Source organism: Physella acuta, unplaced genomic scaffold, assembly GCF_028476545.2.
Source record: "Physella acuta isolate Inbredline_101_S28 unplaced genomic scaffold, ASM2847654v3 ptg000454l, whole genome shotgun sequence".
In the NCBI taxonomy this organism is placed as follows: Eukaryota; Metazoa; Mollusca; class Gastropoda; family Physidae; genus Physella; species Physella acuta.
In genome coordinates, this window is record NW_026731973.1 from 379,000 (window position 1) to 404,395 (window position 25,396).

A 25,396-nucleotide genomic window follows, 5' to 3' on the forward strand; every position below is an offset into this window, starting at 1 on the left:
ATTTCAAATATAAGTATAATATATATCATACTTTGATTATTATACAATTCTAAGTGATCTTACTAATTCAAAAGTGGTACTTTATTCCATTTCTGGTTTCTAAAAAAAAAAATAAGATAATACAGTACTTTCAGTAAGCTGGATTTTGAGTGATTTCCCTTGTCAAAAGATAGTACGTTACTGAATTTCCGATTTCTTTTATACTTTTCACGAACATAAGCTTTGGTAACAAAGTGGACAGTAACATAAAATGTTATTTAAATGCGCAAGAAAAATCACTGAAATTTTGATTGTTCGTTATAGTGGGATTCATGCTATTTTGGATTATTTCTCGATTTTTTAAATTCATAAGGTAAAAATAATAAAATTTTTTAAAATTTATACGTCTAATTTTTTTGATGGGTTTGTGTCTAATCTTTTAACGCAATTTTGACCCCCTTTCGTTTAAACTTTCCAGATACGTTTCATTTTAATGACAATAAAGTCTACATATTGTTTAATTTAATTAGATGTTTGATTGGTTATGGAACCATTTTGAATTTAAGGGGAGATTACAAAATTAAATCACCTGATAGATTATTGAATAACAGAAAGCAAGATAACTACGATATACGCGATCACCCTAAAAGTCTAATGAGCTGTGGTTCAATAGAATATTTATTTCGCGAACTTATGATGGTTTTTTAATCAAATATCTTTAGTCGTGTTGACTTCATACATTGGAATGTCAATAAAGTAGAAGATACAACAAATATGAAAAACCTTAAAGGCAACAAGCATTTAAACGCACTGAAAATAAGAAAATAAATCATAAAACCTTTGCTCGCTAACATATGTAAATGATCTTATGAGCGATCAAAGATTTTATTAAAGAAAGCAAATTTGTTTTATTTCCTTTCTGAAATGTAAACAATTGCATTGTTTCAGTTTTACCATCTCTTTAGTAAAGTAAATTCTTTTGGCGACAAATTTATTATCATCAGGTTTACTTGTATCTCTGACAAGATGTACACTACCAAACGTTCCTTGACCTAACGGTTCAACTTCAACTGTAAACTCTTTTGGGAAATCAAGAGACACGACTCTTTCTGTTTTAGAAAAAAAAGGAATGTATATACATGTATGCAATTTAATTATTTAAATAACTGTATTTAACCTCGGCATTCGTTGATATTTTATGATGTATTTTATTGCTGCCATGAGTTATTTTGCAATTTGCGAATTTAAATTATCAAGAGTTAATTTAATGTAAAATCAAATGCAATTCTAATACCCGCATTATTTGGAAAACATCCAGCTGTTTGTCCTGCATTCCAAAAAATAGAAGTGACATCTTCAGAAATATCGATGTTTCCAGAACTATCCAGCTTTGACAAACTGTCTGTGAGACCTTCGTTTTGTATTATTTGCTGGCTGGCCACCTTATCTATAGTCATCTCTTTTAATAAGTCCATTACATGCTGCAGCTGCTCATGATCGTTATCAGCAAGGACATCTTTCAATGTGTCGAGTAAAGAAATAATCTGTGTCAGGATATAATTAACATTAAAGCTAAATAACCTGTTTTTCGTTATTTACTTTTAATTAGCAGAGCGGTCCAAACACGTAGCAGAAATATATCAGAAGGATTTCATCAACGTGTTACCAATTCTTAGTAGTGTTCCTAAAACTGAGTTATTTAAATTTAAATAATTTTTTTGCGTGGTAATCATATTTATTGGGGCACGGGTTTACCTTGAGTGTAATCACTCACTGTAATATTGAGGTAAAACACAAGTCGGTGAACGCCCAGGTGTCAATGACGTAGAAGGGTGCTTACTTGAGCCCCCAATTACACTACCGCAGGGACGCAGCTCCATAAAACATACGTAGTAGCAATGGTGCTCACATGATGACACAGGGCGCCAAAGAGCACTCTGCGTTGTGCCTGCCGATGTGCTTAATTGGTCGAGTCGGTAAAGCTCATGGTTGCTAAACCGTAAAGTCTCGAGTTCGAACCCGCGGGCAGATGAGGCTCGTTAGCTGGGGACAGCCACTCTTCTAGGAGAGACAACTCCAAATCAAACAACTGCTGCCTTGTAGTTTGTTCTTGGTTGGACAAAGGCTATGGAAGCAAATAAAAAAAAAGCAGGCTGAAATCGGAGTCAATAGCCTCAATGACGCAAAACCAGTTGACACGTAATCCTTAATTGTGATGGAAACATGGTCGAGTCGGCAAAGCTCTTGGTTGATAAATTCAAAAAAAAAGTCTCGAGTTCAAACCCTCTGGCAGATAAGGCTCGATCCCTCCCAACACTAAAAATTAAGAACGAAGTGAACAACTATAAATACCCCCACCTCCATTTTATCGCACTGTTTAAAACAAACAAAGGCGACATAGTGCTCACGGAAAAGCATTGGGCGCCAAGTCGCACTCTTTTTTCCCCACGGAAATTTTTCGAGTATTCGTGCCAACTCCCCAAAGTTTTATTGCACTCGGATAAACGGTGTCGAACAGCATCCGGCTTTTAATTTTTATAAAACCATATGTCGCATCTTCCCGGAGCACCTTTGCAAAACACCAACTACCAATGTTTTATTGCGATTGGATGAACGGTGTCAATCCGTAATCGTCTTTTATTTTTATAATCCTGTATTTAGAGAAGAATCGAATCGCGCCCTGACGTGTTTGAATGTTATCAGAGTATTGCAAGGGTACAAGCGTATAAGAATTTGCGTTGTATAATAATTTTAATTAATAAAAATTACGACGGTGTGACGCGTGAACTTTGAGAATAGTATGGTTGTTTTCTTGGGAATAAGTTTAGTGCAGTTGTTGTGCTAAGAAGTTGAAATATGCTACCGTCGTCATTAATTTTGTTCAGTCATCATTTGATTTAGTCATCTTTCAAGTCATCCTTATTGGTATTGTCATTGTCAGGTTAATTTAATTTCAAACATAATTAAAACAGCAAAGGTTTAGTGTCACTCGATGGTTTATGCACCGTAATAATATTGTCTCGCATCTTAAAAATTTGTTGATATGAATAGGCAGTTCATTTTTAAATTGCTGCTTTTTATCGGAATAATTTTACTTTGCATGTCTTTAATTTTAGAAAATAAGCCAATTGCAATGCAAGCCTTGAAATTATAACTTAGTGATTCAACTATCAGTTATTGATTTAGCTATAGTTACCAAGCTGTTTAATGCACAAGTGGAGTAATCCCAATAAATTACGGGCTAAAATTAAAATCGTTCAGTCTATATAGACGAATTCATATACAACATAATAATTTTAAGAAATTTCCTCAAAACGTTAGAGATGTGGATGCTTTTGTTAGAATATTGTTTGAGACACCATATCTCAGCCGTAAATCCATAATGTATACATTAAAATTTGTAACCAATAAGCTATCAATAAATTAAATATATCCCAGTGCCATGTGATAAATATGGCTTAATGAAATTTGGATTCTCGCTTTTTGAATTGTTTAACACATTTTTGACAAAAGCTATATTACTTTTTTAAAAAAGTTTTTTCTCTGCAGTATAATTATTAAACTTTTTGACAATATTTTTTAATTTTTCCTCCTCAGATTTTTTTTTATTTTTAAAACTAATTTTTCCCCAAGTTATCAAAATTTAAGAAATGTATTTTTTGGTTTACTTAAATATCGTACTATGTATTTAAAACAGGCGCGTGTCGAATACTAACGCTTTTAAAGTTATTTTAAAAGATATTGTTAGTACGTCTATTCATATATTTTCCCCATAAATTGGCACAACGTTTCTAAAACAATTTATTTAATAATATGTTATAGTGTACACGATGACTTATTAAGACCTGAAAAAGATATGCCAACTAAAGTATAGCTCGGACACAAATAACAGAATGAAAATGGATTTATGTGGGGGCAGTTACAATATGCCACTATAATGGTGATGATGATCAAAAAATAAAATATAGTAAAGAGAAGGTCTCCAATACAAAAGAAGGAACAGCATATGGTGACCGAACCCTCAAACGAATGATAAAGTTGTAAACATCCATTTTTTCATAGACGAGGGTAAATGTTTTGACCAGACGGAAAAACTATTGGTCAGTCTTTACTTGCTTGCAAGTGCTAAAATCTAAAAAATATGCCAAAATTGCAAAAATACGCCAATGTAGAAACACTGTGTTAATTGCAGAGGTCGTAGATAGACCCCAGGGGTAATCAAAAATTGGTCTTATCTTCTTGAAAATCCGGATAACATTTATAACTGACAAGAGGCCATATTCCCTTATATAAATATGTCAATTAAAAAAAAGTACACAATTATCCGCATGTATAAGCCCAATCGTTGTTGCTGATGGTCTTTTAAAATAAAATAAAAATGGAGCCATTAACTAAATAATAAATTTAATAAAATGTTTGAGATATTTCATCGACGAAGCATGTGAAGTTTTGATTATTTTAGTATTCTCATTATTCTAGTGTTTTAGTGGCACGCAATTCATCTGTTATTCAAAAAGGAAAAAAACCGTTTAGACTTAAACACTACTTAACATCTGATCATCAATATCATTGGTGTTAAGTAATAAAAAACAACTATTCTTAGTTATTTAACGTAGGACTACATGTTAGAACAAACAGACCTGAGGAAAAATAAGGAAATTTCTTGGTTACTTATGATTAAAATATTCATGTTCCGTTTAAGTTATGGGTATTGAAATAGCAGTAGTGCTAATTTTGGCGAAACTAGGCTGCATTGAAATGTGCACTTTGTTACAGTGGATGCAAGATTATTCTACTGCTTGATTTAATAAATAAAATGAAACATAATAATGCGCATTCGTAGACTCTGTGTGTTTTTAATACAGGCGATTTCAAGTGTTATGTAACGAGTTATATAATACTTTGTGTTAATGTGTCGCACACTAATGTGTATGTTTATAACGTAAGATAGTGATATAACAAAAAAAAGAAAAATATGAATACCTCTAAGCGAGCCTGTGGATGTTTAGCAAATTTTGGAAGTGCTTGAAGTAACTCAGAAATATGAAAGCCCCCGTATGTTCTACTTGGATTTGCTGAAGCTTGTTTGATGTAATCAATAGCAGTTTTGATTTCATCTTTTATAATGCATTGCAAAAAAAAGTGTATACATTATTATAAAACAAAAGTATGCTTGCAAGTAATTTTATTAAAATAATTATCGTCATAAATAGTTGAATATACCATTTGTTGTAACTACAATATCTGAATCTGCAACAATCAGTGAGAGCAACATCTTCTGAATGAGTGAAGTACGGACGTGAGGAAGGCTTATATTCTTCAGTGCCTGCATAAACATGTGTTGGTTTTCAAATTAAATGTGAAAGGAAATGCATTTTAAACATAAGGTGAAAATAAATATGCCGACCTTTATTAAAAGTTTTAATCCTATTGTTAATATAATGTAAAAACTATGTGACACTTTTCATTCGTTCAAAGGTCATATTCTTAACACCCGAACGTTATTTTTTTTACTGTTAATTTTACAACAAAATAAAAAAAAATAATCTCAATTCAGTATGGTCTTTTAATGTTATTCTAAAACCATGATAAGTCAGACATTTACAAACAAAAGGCATACAAATTAGACATTCGATGAAAGTGTAACCAGTGTTGTACAATAAGATTTCCCTCTATTGAAGATACAATCAGAAAAAGTACCGCTTGGCTCATTCCTTCATAATCCGATTCTCTTGACGCCAAAATAATTTTACAATGTAAATGATATGACAAGCAACAGAAAAATAAATATTGTGTAATCCTATTTTAAGTAACAAACATTCTAGCAAAAACACACCATCGCTTCTGCTAACTTGTTGCTGACAAAGTCTTCCGACAGTTATGAAAAAAAATCGTACACAATGGTTTTTATATCATCATCTCAAGGGATGGAAGACATGATATGCTCTCGGCCACGACAGTACGTAATAATTAGTCAATTTATATTGTTATATATGGATGGGCGGTTTCACAGGTCGAAGCGCTGTGTTATAATAGGAAACAAATTGCTGGCTCTAGTCCGACCCCAAGATAAAAAATAATTTGTTTTTGACTTTATTTTAAGTTAAGTAAACTTACATAATATGCTTCGGTTTTGTGGCTATGTAGCCACTAGTTTCTTTCTATGTTTAGTTGAACCTTCGTTGGTAATATTACACACGGGGCTATAACATAAGCAATGTAACATGTAATGTAGTATATTTCTATTCCCGAGACAAGACGATGTACCGAATACCCGAGACTCTACCCAACGGCCGGCTGATGGTAGGAGTGGCAAGTTTGTTTTCATTGTGAAGAGAAGCAAGAAGTATTTTTCTCCCGCTCTTTTTAATAATTCTTTAGTGCTTTATGTTAAATTATCTTTACAAAACATATATTTAAATAAACAAGCTATTAGAAGCAAAGAGGGATAACTTAAGAACTCGTGTAGTTGGACAACACGCGACTGATCGAAACGGATAGCTGTAGGCTTGTATCCTAATTAGATAAAACGGTACCTTATTAAGTTAGAAGTATTACTAAGTCAGTCTGGTACTATATAGTTTATGTTTTATGATATCCAATTAGTATATTATAAAATCAAAATTGATCCTTAACTGAATACTAAATCCATAGTTGTTTCTCAATAAAAAAAATCACTCTAAATACCCCATTAATCATTTTAGAAAGAGTAAACTAATATTACACTTGTTTTAAACTCAGCTGAATGCTACAATAAAAGTACATCAACAGACACGGACACGTTTAAGTCTCAAACTAACGTCTAAAATAATAAAGAATGTTTATTAGTCACTTGTTATACATTTATCCTAATGTAATCCGGCACTTATTATTTGAGACTATATAATAAATCTTACTTACACTTGTTAATCTTTCAAAAGAAACCGATCCCGTTGCTTCTTTTCTTCGAGCGATGTTGTGTAAAATATATATCAGTTGTTTAATTACGTATAACCACTGTGAATTCTGTAAATAATTGGTAACATTACTTTCTCAAAATACTATTTACTATGAATACATACTATAAATTTAAGTTTTTTTAATCACTGCTAAAGCTCAGCTAAAACTTTTAGGTGTAGACGTATTTTGTTCAGAGACTTGTAGACGACTTTTGCTTTAATTTTATGAAGTAAAACAATCGAGTCTGACTATACTTGAACGATATTTCTTTCTTATTGTAAGCATGTTGTATGGAAGTAATTGCCCTAAAATAATATCTACTTTAAAAGAAACAGTTATTAAATAGAGGAAAGAGGAACTTATGCTTATAAGTATTGAACGAATAAAGGGTGGTGATTAAAATAATTAATTTAGATATGAAAAAGAAAATAAGTAGATACAAAGAAGACACACGTCATTATACAAACATTATTTTAACGTGACGTGAGTCCATACTTTACTCATAGATTTATTTAAAAGCAAGGAGAGAAATTCATTTTATTACATATTATACATGACAATGTCATTTCAATGTAAACGATATTTTAAGTGATCATGTGTACATTCTGGCATATCATGCGAGGAAATAACACAGGAACGCGTGCGTCTTTTGTGGTAATGCAAATATCTCTTGGACATTTAGTATTGCCATATTCGCATGTAAGACGACTCCAATAATGATCATGTTTTTTTTCTCTGCGCGAACTGTTTTTACTTCTGTGTGCTGCTAGGTAAAGTTTATAACAGACTGCATATTAATTTATTCATAAATTCAATATGCAAAATCAAATAATAATAGTTAGTTCACCTGTTATTAGACCCAGCCACTTGAATCTGTGTCTAAATATACTTGTAAAACTTGACTTACTTTTATTTGACCAGTTAAAACGATAATATCGGTGAAGATACCCACTGCACCATGTAGAGCCAACGTCTGAAAAAGATGGTGTATATATATATATATATATATATATATATATATATATATATATATATATATATATATATATATATATATATATATATATATATATATATATATATATATATATATATATATATATATATATATATATATATATATATATATATATATATATATTTATATATATATGTATATGAAACGTTCAGTTAAAGTTACTAGGCATCTTTGCGGGCGACCCGGCAATGTTGCAGTTTGTCGCTTTGGGCTATCCCGTGAGCTCTATGGCACCAACTTTAATCTTTAACAGTGCAACAGGGTATAATTGTCGTTCTATAAACATAATCAGGCGCGTTAGTGAGCTTTGGCGACGAGCTATCCCGTTAGCGCGTTGGCGCCTACATTTGTTTAAATAGTGCGATACACTATGGATAAGATGGGGCGTTTTAGTGGTTAACTAAATTTAATCAGGCAAGTGCGCCTGAACAGGCAATTTAGTGCCCCGTCTATTCTTTGAGCTCCATGGCTAAAGACATAATGGGCAGCAATTATCTTTGAGTAAAACGGATCAGGCGCCTACTTTCGTTTTTTAGAGTATGATAGACTAGATACAATATAGTTGCTTAATTTTTTAATGAAAGTATCACCACACAAGTTTAAAATAACAAGACAAATTACACAAACGTAAATCTGTTCAATGAAGCAAGACGCAGCGTTACCTACACTGTGTCATACTGTGTCATAAGCGCTACATAACCACCGCATCGCCGTGGCTAAACAAGGTATTTAAAAAATTAATTAAATGAATGTAAAGATACCACCGCCTACTTCGTATTACATTTTTTAAAGAATTACTGCAATGTCTTAATTTAAAAACAAAAATTAAAAGATACGTTTAAAAAAATTTAAATAAAATGTTTTTACGCTTATAATTTTGTTGATTATCAAAATGTCAAAGGTGAATTGATTTAGAATGTCTGTTAAGTATTCTAATGTATCATAGAATATCAATTTTGTTTTTACAAACGTCTTTGTGGCAAGTTTTTTTGGGGCATTTGTCGATTTGGGGCTTGTGTCGATTGGGGCGTTTGTCACTTTCAGGCAAGTATTAATTTGAGCGTTTTTAGCATACGAGCACGTGTCCATTCGAGCAAAAGGAATTTGGGCAAGTGTCTTTCTGGAGTTTGTAGTAGACCAAATTTTTATGTTCTTAAAAAAATTTAAAGAAAACCATTTAACAAATACTTTTGCAAACTCTGGGCTTGCGTCACTGCCATTTATCAAAAGATTCAGCATATCACGAGTTAAGGAAAGTGAAAAGCTTGGTGCAGTTGGATCTAGTAGATTTTCTTCTTTCAAATATGAAATTGTTATTTCTGTAATAGACAAGAAAATAGCGTTAAAAATTGTTTACTATTTTAATATTGTATTAAAAATCAATAATTATTAAATAATGTTTTACAAAAACAGGAAACAACCAAATTATTGTTAAATACATATAAGTATTTAAATTCATATTGATGTGCTTTTTAAAGCACTTACAATTTAATTCCAACATTAGTGTAACAATAAAAAAAGGCACCATTGATTCTTATGGTCAAACTGCACGTTGAATATTGTTATCCTGTTTTAATGACCTCGGTATATCTAAGAACTTCGTGGCTAGCAATGATCCCAGCCGCCACACTTTTCCCGAAGGTGAGCCTAGATAGTATCAGAGTTAAGTGGTCTCAGGAAGTCGTGCAGTCTCGAGGCCGGAATTTTATCTCGAGACTTTCGGGTTAGCAGTCGAACACTTTGTCACTCAAATACATCGTTCCATAACATTACTTTAATATATATTTCATTCGATCTCGTTGTTACGTTATTTAAGACAATGTATAGAAAACATTATAATATACCTGGATACATATTTTCATGAAGTTTTTTAAATAGAGTATAATGTTTATCCATATAGTTTGCACATATCACATCGTGTATCAAATATAAAGCTTTCTGGTAGATAAAAAAATGTAATAGCTTAAACGTTCCCATGTTGGAATACTCCGCCATTATTTCTGTAGCATAATCCATTAATTCTTCCAATATCTGCGCCTGTAAAATAGAAATATGATTTTTTAAAATTAAATTTAAAATTTAAATAGACGACACCGTTTTTCATTGGTAAACGGTTTGGAGGCTGTATTGTTTATCACATAAAACGTTAAATAATTCCAGCTCCACCGGTTATAAAGTATTATAAAGTATTATAACCGGTTATAAAGTATTATAACCCCAAATGAATCCCCATTCTTAGACCGAAAAGACCATCAAACTCCTTTGGAACAAATATCAAATAAACATTCGAATACTGCTATTTATTTTTAAGTTAGGAAGTAGACATTGTAATACGCCTGACAGAGGCACCAATTTAAAACACACATGCAATATACACGCTATAAAGAGAAATACTCCGTATTCTATATGATATAGAAATTTGGCACTTTTCTGCTTTGTTACAGACAAAAAAACTTCATAACCTACGCGATCCAGATTTTATATAGTTTTTATAGCTGTACGAAATTAGAAAAATGTAAATAAAAAATAAGAAGTAAACGTTGCTAAAAGAAAGTGTGTACTTGGGATGTAGTTGCTTGAGTGGGCACACGTGATTTCTGCCCGCAATACAATGAGCATGCTTGGAGGTGCGTATAGTCACTGTTACGTGTCAGTTGTAGGTTAGACTAGACTAGGATAGAATGATCTAGAATTAGGGGAGAGTGAGTGTGTGAGTTGAGATTACCCTAGAATATTGTTAACCCCGGTGTGTTTGTGTATTGTTATCCCAAGGTCGAATGCGGTATAAAAGCTGGAGTGAATGGTTGTCAGGGGTCAGTTGCTAGCGGTTAGGACGAGGGCTACTTTTGAATATATATTTTTTTGACGGAATTAAAGAAGTGAACATAGTCACGAAGAGTTGTTTTGTCAGAGACAAATTTAATTGAGTGTGTATTTATTACAAACTTGAATATTTTAAAATATTTTAGTATGTGCGAAGGACCAAAAGTTTCAATATTTTTTTTACAAAAATGAATTTTACGCACCCACACAATTTGAAGTTTCACACTTGATCAATTTTATAAGATCTACTTTTTTTAATAATATAGTTGATTATTATATTTTTTAAACAGAAAGTAATGCCTATGTTTTACATAGGGTCTATAGATTATGTATAATTCATGCGTTGTTAAAGTGGATGAGTGAAGAACGATGTAAGCTTTGACGTACATTGCCATATGTGTAAAATGGTGGTGGGTGGCTTTGAAATTTTTCATAGGTGCTATTTTAAAATGTATTTTATTATAAACAAAAAAGGCCGTTTCTGACAATCAACTGTAATACACATGCCACTACAATTTAAAAAAAATGTATTTTACGTTTTACTTACTAAACTGATGAGGAAAACATATTCCAAAAAGTTGCTGTTAGTTTCTAGTCTAAAGTTCGGATCTAAAGTTGTGTGCCGTGGTAATTGAAACAAAAACATCATACTAAGTATGCCCCATATGTCTTGGTCACAAAGGAAAATGATGACGATAAGTACGGCTATTTTTGTTTAAAGACAGGTCATTATAACGCTAACATATGATCACAACAATGAAATTCTTCGCCACGAAATGTATCCGGAAAACATGGCTTACCAAATAAAATCAGTGTAATAAATTGTTTGAATACGTTTATTTATGCGTGAACGTTAGTTACTATAAACATTTTAAGATGAATGCATTGTTGGTTATATTTATAAATAATGAATCGTTCGTTTGCTCTGAGTATGGGAAGAGCTTCAAAATTGTGATTGACTAACATTGTAGGATTATTTTCCATAATCGCGACCAATCCAACAAAGCACCAATGTAACACCCGTGACATACAAGCCCCCCCCCCCCCTCAGATGCCGTGGAACCAGCTTCTCACATTACGGTAGTTTTACATAATTATCCTCCCCTTTAGGCAAATAGTCGGGCTGATGTGGGCTGGAGCATAGTTTTGGAAATCTGGCTAGATGGGTGTCAATGAAATTAAATAGCATTCGTCCTACACAAATACAATACAGTTTAGTTAAGAATTTATACAGCTTAAAATCTTACAGTAAACCAAGGCCCTAACATAATAAAAATCATTCATTTTCATATAAAAATCTTTTTGTCTATGATGATTTCATCAACTCTTTAATTACGGAACTATTTTTTAAATGAAATTTTTTCTCAAACAATGTGTTATTATTTTCTTTTTGGTACACATAAACCATACGTCGAAGGAAATTTAGTTTTGCTATTTTTTAATGGCCCAATTATATATTAGTACTTATAAATGCCCTACATTCTTGACGGTATTTATAACTATATATTAGTATATATAAATACCGTTAGGAATGTAGGGTATTTTAAAAAAATAATTACAAAACAGGAGTAAACTGTATTTTTAAAATAATGACATGGCAATCACAATAAAAATAATTTTTAATAATTTTCACACATAAACACAACTCAAACGTTTTAGACTGGTTTTTCTATGTGAACATATCTTAGACCTTTTTTCTGAATGTACTAAACGCAAAATAATGTGCAGACTTGTCCTACTCCCTTATTCCTTAGTGACAAATTGTTGTCTGTTATTTTTTCTGGTGTGGTAAAAATCTCTGAACATGCTTTTCCTGGAAGCTTCTAGGAAAAATTACAATGAGCCCCGCAAACAAAATAATTTGCAAAAGAAAGCCTATTCATTTAGTACACTACTATGACAGACCTACACTACAGCGTAAAATTCAAAATTAGAAATGATCTCTATGTGTTTAGAACAGGCTTAGTGACTAAGTTTGCACTGTTATAATTTTTTCTTGTCTCTTTAAGTTCCATTGATGTTATTACAACCGAATTTCAGATATTTTAAATATTTATGTTTTCTTTTTCCCCTGCTATGGTTTAGTATACCACTTGGCGACCCCCCAGAAAGCCCTTGGCGACCCCAGTTACCCGGGGACGACCCCGAGTTTGGGAACTCATGTCGTAGGCCGACCCTCGGGGTGGTGGCAAAAAACTATTATATATTCAGGAAAATTACGGAGGGGCTTTAGAAATGACAGGTCCGAATTCTCTAAATAATTATTGTTAATATGGTGAAAAACAATGACTATTTTCAAAACGATGTTTAGGAACTTTAGCTCTGTACACTATAAACTATCGGTTTATCCATAAACCTCTGCTCGCACGGCAAGGGCTAAAAGTAAACACGAGTGAAATTCTCCTTATATGAGCTATATATCGAAAAAAAGTCCCACGTAGGAACCATTTGAAAGCTCTTTGACATGTACATCGTCATTCGGGAATAAGAAAAAAATAATGCTACCCTTGGGAAAATCCAGAAACAATGTTTTAACTGACCAGAGGCCATATTTCCTTATATATAAATAGTACTGTTTTTGTAAAGACAAATATTTGGACGTAATACTTAATCATAATTCATGAGGTCGTAGAAATACCCGCGGCAGCTACTATTAAATAGGCGTTATCTTCGGGAAAATTCCGGATGAGCTTTAGAACTTCTCGGCCAGAATTACCCATTTAAACATTGTAAATTTGGTGAAAAACGATAACTATTTTCAAAACAATGTTTAAAAACTTTGGATCTGTATGTCTGGCTCATTTTTTCCATAAACCTGGGTAAATAATTCGGCCTTATGGATAGACTATCGGTCAGCCTCTGCTTGCAGGCTAGGGCAAAAAAAGATACCACGAGTGAAATTCTCCTTAAATGAGCGATATAAAAAAATTGCCGTTCGATCCCCAATGGTATTTTGTGAGGTTGTAACGAACCTGGCAGGTAACAAAAAACTTTATTTCCGTCTGAAAAAAAAAACATTTGTCCAGATGACGTATTTTCTTATATAAGCATAGCAACTGTTTTTGAAAAAAAAAACAAAGTCTACGTCATTCGTTCATATTACAAGAGAGATAGCTCTGTAAAAATTATTTTCAAGCTATTCTAGACTATTTTAAACACAAACAGAAAATAACGAAGTATATCATCAATTTAAGTAAGATTAGTGTTAAAAAATAAGGATGTATCCTAATTAAATTGTAGTAATTAATTTTAAAAGTCACTGTATATAACTCATGAGTTATAATATTCAGGGAACCTTTGTTGTTTTTATTACCTTTTAAGTAATAAAGATCGAACATTCCAGCAGTTTCTATAAAATTTCCATTCCTGTTTAAAGCTAAGCGCTCCATAGATCAGTCAACCACCAAGTAATTAAGCATTCAAATTCTCAAATGTTTTTTTTTAAACCTAAGTGAAGCTAAGTAATATGCCTGGTAAATATAATAAAAATCTCCTACCTGTTTGTTGTGGGCTAGAACAACACTCCTTACATAACAATCGATGGACCTGTTTATTTAAACAATATATTTAGACACGGTATATGCACTATATACCGACTACCTATGTATTTTTCTGTATTTATTTTTGAAAATCGACATAATAAGAAGTAAAAACTGCAATCTTCGTTCTTATGAAACAATGGCGGAGTCAACCGTGCAGAAAAAAAGTCAGCTTTATGTTTTGTCAGTGTTCGGTGTAATATCTAGACAGTATATCTAGATGTAAGCAGAGAATTAGTGAAATTAGTTTAATTTTTCTAGGGTGTCAATAAATATATTATGCTTCATTGTTAAATAAATTTTATTTTAATTTTATTTGCCGGTTAAAACTAGGAGGAAAAAATGTGCGTCTAATGCATACTGGTGGTATAATTACCCAACGTGTGTACGTTTTACACGCTGCTAAATGTATACTAATTGGTTTATGTGTAAAATATTTGATAAACCAAATCCTGTTAAAGAAGTAATGTATTTCTTTACGTTATTAAAAAGATTTTGCGTTTGCAATTCTTTTCGTTACTTTTTAATGTTTTTCTCAGTTCGCAGTTTTTAATTCTTAACAATCTATTTTTTATACAACGGCCATCATATTATCAGTAATTATTCTTCTTGCAAAAATAAAACTTTTGTCACGAGAAAATTATGATGAGTTTTATAGAAAAAAGTTTTTGGTAAATAATATGAAAGTTTTTAAACTTTCGAATACTAAAAAGGGTACAGTTTTTTAGACCGTGTAATGTTCTTACTATTAGCTATTTCAAGAAGTTGTTTTGACAAAAGTGTAATATACTGTTGTAAGTAGTTTTTGTTTGATAATTCGGTTCTTCTTCTTCTTTCTTCTTCGTTCTTAATTTTTAGTGTTGGAAGGGATCGAGCCTTATCTGCCAGAGGGTTTGAAATCGAGATTTTTTCGAATTTATCAACCATGAGCTATGCCGACTCTACCATGCCTCCATCACAAATTAAGGATTACGTGTCAACTGGTTATGCGCCATTGAGGCAATTGACTCCGATTTTAGCCTGCTTTTCTTTTTGGATTTGCTTCCATTGCCTATGACAAACCAAGAACAAACTACAAGGCAGCAGTTACTTGATTTTGGATGTGTCTTTCCTAGAAGAGTTGTTGTCCCCAGCTAACGAGCCTCATCTGCCCGAGGGTTCGAAACTCGAGACTTTTTGGTTTAGCAAGCATGAGCTTTACTGACGCGACCACGCCGACCCCTCATAATTCGATTAATGATCTTGCTAAAATTGATAAATATGAATGCATATGGTCGGTTAAGTATAACCTGTTATTTATATTATTATTTAATCGTGTGTTGATTCAAAATTTGCTAAGATTGAAGTCAGTGTATTTCTTTACATTTTTCAACATCCTCTTCGATAACAGTAAAACACGAAATTTAATACTCTAGTGGAGAGTCTTTACTATTAAAATCTTTGTCATTTTTATTGCTGTGAGAGATTACATCCATTAGGTCCATCATATAGACTACAATGAACTATAACAGTGAAATTATTTTTGTTTACCTGATAATTTCATGTTTGGGGCCTGCATTCTCATTATTAACGATGAGCGGCAATTTGAAAGGGATCAAAACACAGAAATTTTAAAACATTGGATAAGTTGTTAATAATGGGGGGGGGGGGGGGGGTTTGTGGAGTGTGACGTCATTTAAGGGGTGGGTCTGACTTTTTGTGACGATGTGTGACGTAGGGGGGTACGGGGTAAAAAAAATGGCCAAAAAAGAGTGACGTCATTTATAGACGACCCCTGCACAGTACCCCACCAAGTCTCGATAGGGAACTTTATTATTTACATATAATAGAAATTACAATTCAGCATACATGTTTTTATCTTTTAAAAACGCCGATTTCTTTCTATAATATTTTCTAAGCACAAACTTCATATTTAAATAAAAAATGTATAAATTGTTAGAACTAACCGCAAACTAATAATAATGAATTATAACCGATCGCGTGTTATGATTTCCCACAGTGCATTAAAAATAAAAAGCCAATTATAATTACATAAATTAAAAAATAACAATATCATTGACATGATGTGTCTCGAACTCTTACCAGCCGCATGATAAATATTACATATAATTGAGTGTAAATTTAGTTTGTTAATTTAATTAGAGCCAGCGTATACTAAAGTTTAACTACAAGAATATTGGTTTGTATAAAATTGTATCCTTATTTAGCCAACTACATTGCTTAACAAAAAAAAGATTTATATAAAATATTTAAGGCCCGAAATAATTTAGTAATGAAACCCGTTATTGGCCTAGATTCTAGATTTAGAACCTAGATATAGCTAGGTCCACAATCTACGACTGGCTTTAGTCTAGTTCTTCAGTAGCTCTAGATCTAGATCTAAATAAATTCCTTGTATTCTCGAATTAGATTAACTTGAAGCTAGAAAGCAAATATTTAGAATATATATCAAATATTTAACGACGAAAATATTTTAATAAAAAAAATTCAACTATTGTTTTTTAATACTTTTTTGTTTCTAACTAATAAATCTAATACTAAGTCTTATTAATTTTGGTTTGGCCTATCGGTTGAGCAAGATACGTTTATTGTATAATCAAATTTAGAGGAACTGTCAAGCGTATCCTTTTCAAAATTAATAATAGTGTTGAAAACTATAAATAATAGCAAACAGATGTATCGTTAAGCTAATAGCCGGCAGAAAATGCAGCTTAACAATATGTTAAACATTCGAATTGGCAACATATTCTTCCATGGAAGCCTCCATTTTGTAACAATAACTAAACAAAGCAAGTGACGTCATTTTGTTTTAATTAAACAAGTTTCTAAAATTGAATAAATCTCTACTTTAATTGACGTCTTTAAATAAATTATTGTTAAACAGTTTTGTAAAAAAAAAATCATTATCTCTACAAAAAATACGTATAGTACAGTTCTACACATGCTGCAGATGCACAAACTCAAAAGAAAGGACTTAAGAGATATACAACTAAAACTGTATACATTTTATTACAAAACTAGCATAATACAGAATATTTAACTAATTAATAGGATAGTTCCTAGTCAAAATGATAGCCCCTAAGTTAATCACTCATGTTGCATGGGTTAGCCTAAGCAGTAATTGCACATTTTTGTCGTTTCAATGTTCACACTTAAAAAATTGGGCAGAGTGAAACCTCAATGCACCGAATGGCTCTGCGAGATTTGTATTTTTTTAAAAACTTTTTGTTTAATAACTTAGTTATTTGTTGTTCATACGAGGTTTGCAACCCGCGCGCATCACGGTGAGTTGAAGGAATATCCACACAATTGTCGCCAGCTGCGCGCAACGCAGCGCTGACTCTCTACTAGCATGTATTTACATATCTCAGTTTAAGTAAAAAGTAAAGTTTCCCTTTCAAACCTGACGGTCTATGGGGCAAGTAAAGTAGAGTTCACTTGTTTCTGTGACCTCGGCATATGAAGAGATAGTGTGGTCAGCACTATGCCCAGCCGCCTTTACTTTCCCTAACATTAGTTAGGTACCCATCAGAGTTGGGTGGACTCAGGGACAGTCTACTGACTTGAACCCGGATTCGAACTCGAGACTAACGGGTTAGCAGTCCAACTCTCTACCGCTAGACCACTCCGTCCCTATCTCAGTTTAAAATCAAGGCGTATTTTTTTTTCTAACAGTATTGTTTATGAATAAAATATCATGTATCAAAAATTACTTACGGTTTGAAATTGTTGAAATCTGTGTTGTTTTGTTCATCGACTATTGAGAAAGTCAGTTCGTTTTTGGTGTAGTAGTGTACATCTAGATTTAATGCTGAGTATATGATATAAATACATGATTTAGTAATTTATTGATATTTAGATATACTTACTTATAGTTACTTGAAATTATTTTTCTAATTTACTAGCTTGATGATTTAAAACAAAATTACTCTCAACCTCACCTTGAAGTCAATTGAAATTGCCAGGGAGAGTAAAAGAATACAAGTCATAACAATTGTTTTTCACGATAAAAATACACATAGTGGTCTATCACGTGTAGCGCAGTATTGCATTTACATTAAATGATATATCATATCAAATCTTCACAACACCCTGACTCTACTAATCCAAATTAAAAATCTAAGTGTTTGCTAAGTTACCATTATATTACTAGTAATTATTTCTTTGACTATTTTAGCATTAATGAAACTTGAAGTAATTTTGTACTTATTTACAAACATGTTATAAAATATCTAATTTTGGTTAAGGAATATGCGTTCTGGCAACAACAATCGGAACCATTTGAAACCAGCTTTTAAGCATACTGTCGATATTTCTCGTTCCTCTCAACCAGAGGAGACCCCTCGGTATATAGAAAAAGTATAAGGGGGGGGGGGGTGCAAATCGAAAGTTTGAGGGGGGGGGGGGGTGGAAATCGAAAGTTTGTCCCCGGGTAAAAATTGGAACCCCCCCTTGAGACGATCCTGGCTACGCCACTGCTCTCAACGTCTAACTTAACCAAGTCTCGGTTTTCATGAATATCTTCATATTGCTGGACGAAGGTAGATTTTAGTTATAGTAAAAAAATGTATGCTTTTAGCATTAAATAATTTAAAAAATCAAAGTGCTTCAAAAACAAACAACTGTTTTAGAGCTAGAAAGGATCCACATTCAATACATATGACGTACCGGAGCTAGTTATGCAAGGGGGCACTGTCTAGAGCTAGAGCATCCGTTGCAGATAGAATTACAATTACATAAATAGGCCAGATATCACGTGGTCTATGTAAAAATAGGTGCCATTTGGTATCGATCTTCGTCTTCATCGTATATATTAAAGGACATTTCCAACAGCACGTATAGGTATTTCAAACTTCTTTTTCTTCTAGATTGCTGCCATTAGTGGCTTTATCGATGAGCCAACCCTGTCACGGGGTTCCACCCAGTTTTCCCTCCTCCACCAGACCCGCGGCTTATTTTTAACATATTTTCCTCACACGTCCAACCCCACGTTTCCCACCAGCTTTATTAGCGAAGACAATGTTTCTATACCGATGACGGAAGTGGGAGAAAGTGCGAACCGACACTGGCGGCTTATATTATAGACTAACTGCATACCCATGCTTTGCCAAGGTGAATCTTTTAAAAAAAATGTTCCAACTTGGGAACATAATAAAAACAAACATAACCACAACGTAAACGCAATACGCAAACACACAGGCAAACGCAAACACAAATACAAACACAAAAGGAAACACGAAAAGGAAACAAACGAAAATGCAAGCAATTTCAAACACAAATGCTAGCACAACGCAAACCCAAAAACAAATGCAAATGCAAACGCAAACACAAAAACTAACTCAAACAAACGCAAACTTAAAAAACGCAAATTTAACCTCAAACACAAAAGCAGACGCAAACACTTTATCAAATTACGCTTTATCGGGAGGGCCTCACTCAAAGAGAGCCTTTCTATCATCCTCTAATTTACTATATCTTTAAATTACACCAAAAGAAACAAATACAATTGTGATTTTAAGAGACCATGAAAACAAAAAATATAAAACTCTGCACAGAAAATAGCACAAATAATCTTAACTTTTATCTATATATATAAAATGCAATGTATGTATGTGTGTTTGTCTTTTATGCATTTCTTCACCTCTCATCACATCGCCGTGAAACTTTTGGAAGTTATACCCGTGCTTCGCAACAGTGTGGATTTGGATTTTAACTTTGAGCACCGCAATTGGGGTGGGGTTTTTTACTGCGCGGGTGGCGATTGCACCTTACGGTGCATAATGATATTCACGAAAATTACGGTAAAAATAAAATGGCGTAAAGCTCTCACGAACGTTCGCGCGGATATCCTTTCTCCTCCCCAACACCGCGGCGTAATTTAAACATCCGCAAAATTTTTTTTTTACTTTAGCTTCCGCTCCCATGTAGAGACTTCTACATGGATAACCCAGTGCGCCGAATCGAGCCATGACCGGTCAACATAGACGTCATTTAGGAGCGGATTCTAAACTGTTATTGATTAAAAATAATAATTAGTAAACAAGACGTTCAGTGTATATAACAAATTAAAGGCAGTATTTAAAGTATCAATGTTTTAACTACTACGTCGCACTTTATCACTCCAAAATGTGCATATGGATATTACCTCAGAGTTTACCGCGCTGAGCGCGGATGGGGGTCCCAGCATTGGGTGATATTTTTTTAGCGCACCGCGCTATGCGGCTGTCCGTATCCTCAGAGTTTACCGCGCTGTGCACCTGAGAATATCCGCGCATTTGGGGTGGGATAATCCTTCAGTGTCTGTATCACTTGTGTGTGATTATGGGTGTTTACAAAAAATAGTTACGGTAAAAAATAGAAAAACAACTCTCTCACGAATGTCCACCAAGACATCCCTCGTCCCCGAACTCACATCGTCATCTAAATCGCCGCCGAACAACAAGTTTACCCGGGCGTCCGCGCATAGGGAGAGGCTTCCCCCGATGGTTCCAAAATCTCTAGCGACGATTGACTGACATAATACCAGCAGCGTTATATTATAGATTTTTTCCAACACCAAAACAAACTAATAAAAAATATTTTCCCCCCATATTTAATGTTTTTTAAAGGAAAAGTAATTATATATATATATATATATATATATATATATATATATATATATATATATATATATATATATATATATATATATATATATATGATTATAATTTAACGCGTATATGTGCTTTTCTTTTGATAATATAAAAAACTGCTTACCTTTTAAACTAGAAATACAAAAACAGTTTATCAGGAATTTAGAATTTGGCTCGTTACAATGTTTATGAACTAAAACAGATATTGTTTCTATTATGTCATAGAATTTACTCTCAAAAGCTTGAAATATTATATCTAATAAATATATAGTGAAGCTATTTGTAACATATTTGTTATAACCCATACGTGCATGTCTATGAAATTGCCTTAATCTTAAATTGCATGGTATTTCAGAAACTTGCGTTATAAGAACCTCTTTAAGCAAGTATTTTAACACATTATGATGTCCATAGCCCGATGCAAGCATTACAGCGTCTAATCCATCTTTATTCACACGTTTCACATCTGCTCCACAGTTGATAAGCATTTCAATAATTTTATAATGTCCATTTTTTGATGCAAGCATTAAAGCATCGAATCCATCATTTTTCATTTGTCTAATATCAGCGCTACTGTTAATAAGCCACTCCACTATTTTGTCATGTCCGTTTATTGAAGCAAACATTAACGCATTACATCCAACTTTATTGACACGTTTAATATCAGCTCCACCCTTAATAAGTAACTGTACTATTTTGCAATGTCCATTTCTTGATGCAACCATCAAAGCATCACACCCATCTTCATTCATATGTCTTACATCAAATCCGCCTTTGATAAGTAATTCTACTATTTTGTCATGTCCATGTCTAGATGCAAGCATTAAAGCATTCATTCCAAATTTATTTCCTCGTTTGATATCAGCTCCGCCTTTGATAAGCAACTCAACTATTTTGTAATGTCCATAGCGTGCTGAAAGCATTAAAGCATCCCATTCATCTACAGCAAAATTATTTATATATGCTCCTCTTTTAATAAGCAATTCAACTATCTTGTCATGCCCATAGCGTGCTGCAAGCATTAAAGCATCCAATCCATGGTATTTCACTTGACTAAAATCAGCCCCACCGTTGATAAGTAATTCAACTATTTTGTCATGTCCATTGCTAGATGCAAGCATTAAAGCATCCCATTTATCTTCATCTAAACGTTTAATATCAGCTCCGCCGTTAATAAGTAACTCGACCATTTTGTCATGTCCATTGTTTGATGCAATCATTAAAGCATCGCATCCATCTACATCCACTCGTTTAATATCAGCTCCGCCGTTGCAAAGCATAGTAAATATTTGGTTGTGTCCATAACGTGCTGCAAGCATTAAAGCATCCCATCCATCTTTATTCACTTGTTTAACATTAGCTCCGCAAGAGATGAGGAGCTCAACCGTTTTGTCATGTCCATTGTTTGATGCAATCATTAAAGCATCAAATCCATTTTTATTCACACGATTAATATCATTTCCACCATTTATAAGCAATTCGACTATCTTTACATGTCCATTTCTAGATGCAAGCATTAAAGCATCAAACCCATCCACATCTACATGTGTAATATCAGCTCCGCCGTTGAAAAGCAACGTTACAATTTTGTCGTGTCCATAGCGTGCTGCAAGCATTAAAGCATCCCATCCATCTTTTTTCACACGTGTAATATCTGCCCCACCTAGTATAAGCAACTCGACTATTTTGTCATGTCCATTTTTTGATGCTATCATTAAAGCATCCAATCCGTCTTTATTTACACGTTTAATATCAGCTCCGCCGTTGATTAGCAACGTTACTATTTTGTCATGTCCATGTCTAGATGCAAGCATTAAAGCATCCAATCCATCATTATTCTCACGTTTAATATCTGCTCCGCCTTTGATAAGCATCGTAACTATATTTTCGTGTCCATAGCGTGATGCTAGCATTAAAGCATCCAATCCATCCTTTTTCACATGACGTATATCAGCCCCACCTAGTATAAGCAACCCAACTATTTTGTCATGTCCATATCTCGATGCAAGCATTAAAGCCTCCCATCCATTTGCGTTTACACGTTTAAAATCAGCTCCACCGTCGATAAGCAACTGTACTATATTCTCATATCCTTTTAGTGATGCAAGCATTAAAGCATCCCTTCCATCTACGTTCACACGTTTAATATCAGCTCCATTTGTAACAAGTAACTCTACTATTTTGTAATGTCCTTTGTTTGATGCAATCATTAATGCATCCCATCCATCTTCATTCACACATTTGATATCGGCTCCGCCTTCGATAAGCAACTCTACAATTTGGCCATGTCCATTTAGTGAAGCAAACATTAAAGCATCCCATCCATCTACATCCACATGCTTAACATCAGCTCCGCCGTTAATAAGCAACTCGACTATTTTGTCATGTCCATTTTGTGATGCAAGCATTAAAGCATCCAAGCCATCTACATCCACACTTTTAATATGAGCTCCGCCGTTGATAAGCAATTCAACTATTTTGTGATTTCCATGTGTGGAAGCAAGCATTAAAGCATCAATTCCATTTTTATTCACACGATTGATATCAGCTCCGCCGTTGATAAACATTTCGACTATGTTGTCATGTCCATTTCTAGCTGCAATCATTAAAGAATCAAATCCATCAACATCCACACTATCATCTCCGTCTGTTTTAAGTAACTCCATCATATCTGCCAATTCGTTTTATGTTCGCAATATTTACTTCAACTCATATTTGGCCGCTTTATTCATTTATAACGTCCACCGCTTGATGAAGGTATTAAAACATCTAATTCTTCTTCACCCACGTTCAATAAGCAACATGTTCAGATATATTATTGTCATTCTATCTTTTCGTTTTATTTAAACTAATGATATGATCACCGCATTGCATTATTTTAACTTGGGACATATGCAATAATGTCTGAGTAGATACTTCAAGCCCATTATAGATAGGTTTAAAATTAAAAAAAAAAGTGACATTTGCAAAGTGCATTCTTGTCAACTCTGTTCAGAATTAGGCCTTTAAACGTATGTTTTTTCATTGTTGAACGCATCGTTTTAAACAAATGGTGCCTTAATTTAGATCGTGTTTGATGGGTCTACCTGAAAAATATAAATTAATATTTTAGTACATATAGAAAAGCAAATATTTAATTTATATCACAACAACTAAAGAGCAATCATACAAATTTTAAATTTTCAATGGAATTATACTTTAAAACGCATTCAAGAGCATTGAAAAAGAAACTATGTGGTCAGTAATTAGCCACCAAGGAAGCGCAACTAAGACATAATAATCGACAAAATATTTTATGGAGCAAACTGGTGTAAGTTTTAACTTTGCCTGAATGTGTAATAAAATAATGTATTGAATCTAAATATATAAAATCCCATGTACGTACTTCTCTCTCTCTTTCTCTCTCTCCCTCTCTTGCTCTCTCTCTCTTTCTCCCCGCATTTCCCAAGACTAAGATATCAGTTATTTCTACGATATAAGGAGAACATAGAGATAAAGATCTTTGTTTAAAAAATAATATGTTGGATGTTTTAAATGTATAACATACTTTTTATTTAAAGAAGGAAAATAAAAATAAAGCAATATTCATATGTAGAAACACATTTTAATTTATGCAACCGGAAAAGTGTTTATAGCTGTGACAAGAACGAAATAAACAATGACGTAACCTGCCAACTTAAAAAGAACTAAACATTAATGGCGTCATCTTCCAATTTTAGAATATGAAGAAATGAACTACTGTATTAAAATAAGATTCAGATCTAGATAATATAAATATACTTATCAAGGCATACGCTATGAAATGTATATAATTACTATGGTCAAACTAATACAAATTACTTTTTTTTTTAACATAATATGACCATTTAACGAAATCGTTTAAGTCTCTTAATTAGTGTGTGCATTTAATATGGTGTGTGTTGACTAATAATGTAAATACTTTGATTTTAATTTTCCTAATATGTAAATGTAGCCTATGTTATATTAAATGTGTCTGATTATTAGCTATTTAGTTATGTCTTTGTTTTAACACTAATATCTTTCGAAGTGTAGTAAGCACATAGCGTTTTGACCAATGAGCGATTTATAAATGACTTTTTTTTTTCAAAATATGCATAAAAGTAAAAATATGTAGGCCTTTAATTCACTTAACATGGGAAACAATGGCTAGTGTCGTGTGTGTGTACAACTCATCTTTTTTTTTTGGTCTCTAAATCCATAGGTCAAAGAAGCGTTTAACAGATATAAAAAGGTCACGAAAAAATATTTGTATTAATATTACTATATTTTAGATTCGTAATTTTCTAATAATTAGTTGTTTTTTATGTCTCATTTAGTTTTCCTATAATAAACGATTGAAATGCATAGAATACAATGATCTAATAGCGAATATGAATTGGTATCTTCAATGTTATTGTTAAGAAAGGGGAAGTCGTATGGGCCTTCCTAACTATCATGTGAACGTG

The 25,396-nt window shown here is 33.0% G+C and overlaps 1 protein-coding gene across 1 annotated transcript; it reads right to left on the bottom strand.

The window, feature by feature from the left end:
- Window positions 1-81: 81 nt before the first annotated feature.
- Window positions 82-23,599, bottom strand: LOC131943388 (ankyrin repeat domain-containing protein 50-like). The gene is made up of 9 exons (XM_059303486.1): window positions 23,467-23,599; window positions 21,305-23,379; window positions 9,781-9,973; window positions 9,125-9,255; window positions 5,203-5,305; window positions 4,963-5,096; window positions 1,274-1,523; window positions 934-1,088; window positions 82-99 (listed from the first exon to the last, which is right to left on the bottom strand). Exons 1-9 carry the CDS (start codon window positions 23,597-23,599, stop codon window positions 82-84), a joined length of 3,192 nt encoding a protein of 1,063 aa, XP_059159469.1.
- Window positions 23,600-25,396: the final 1,797 nt, after the last annotated feature.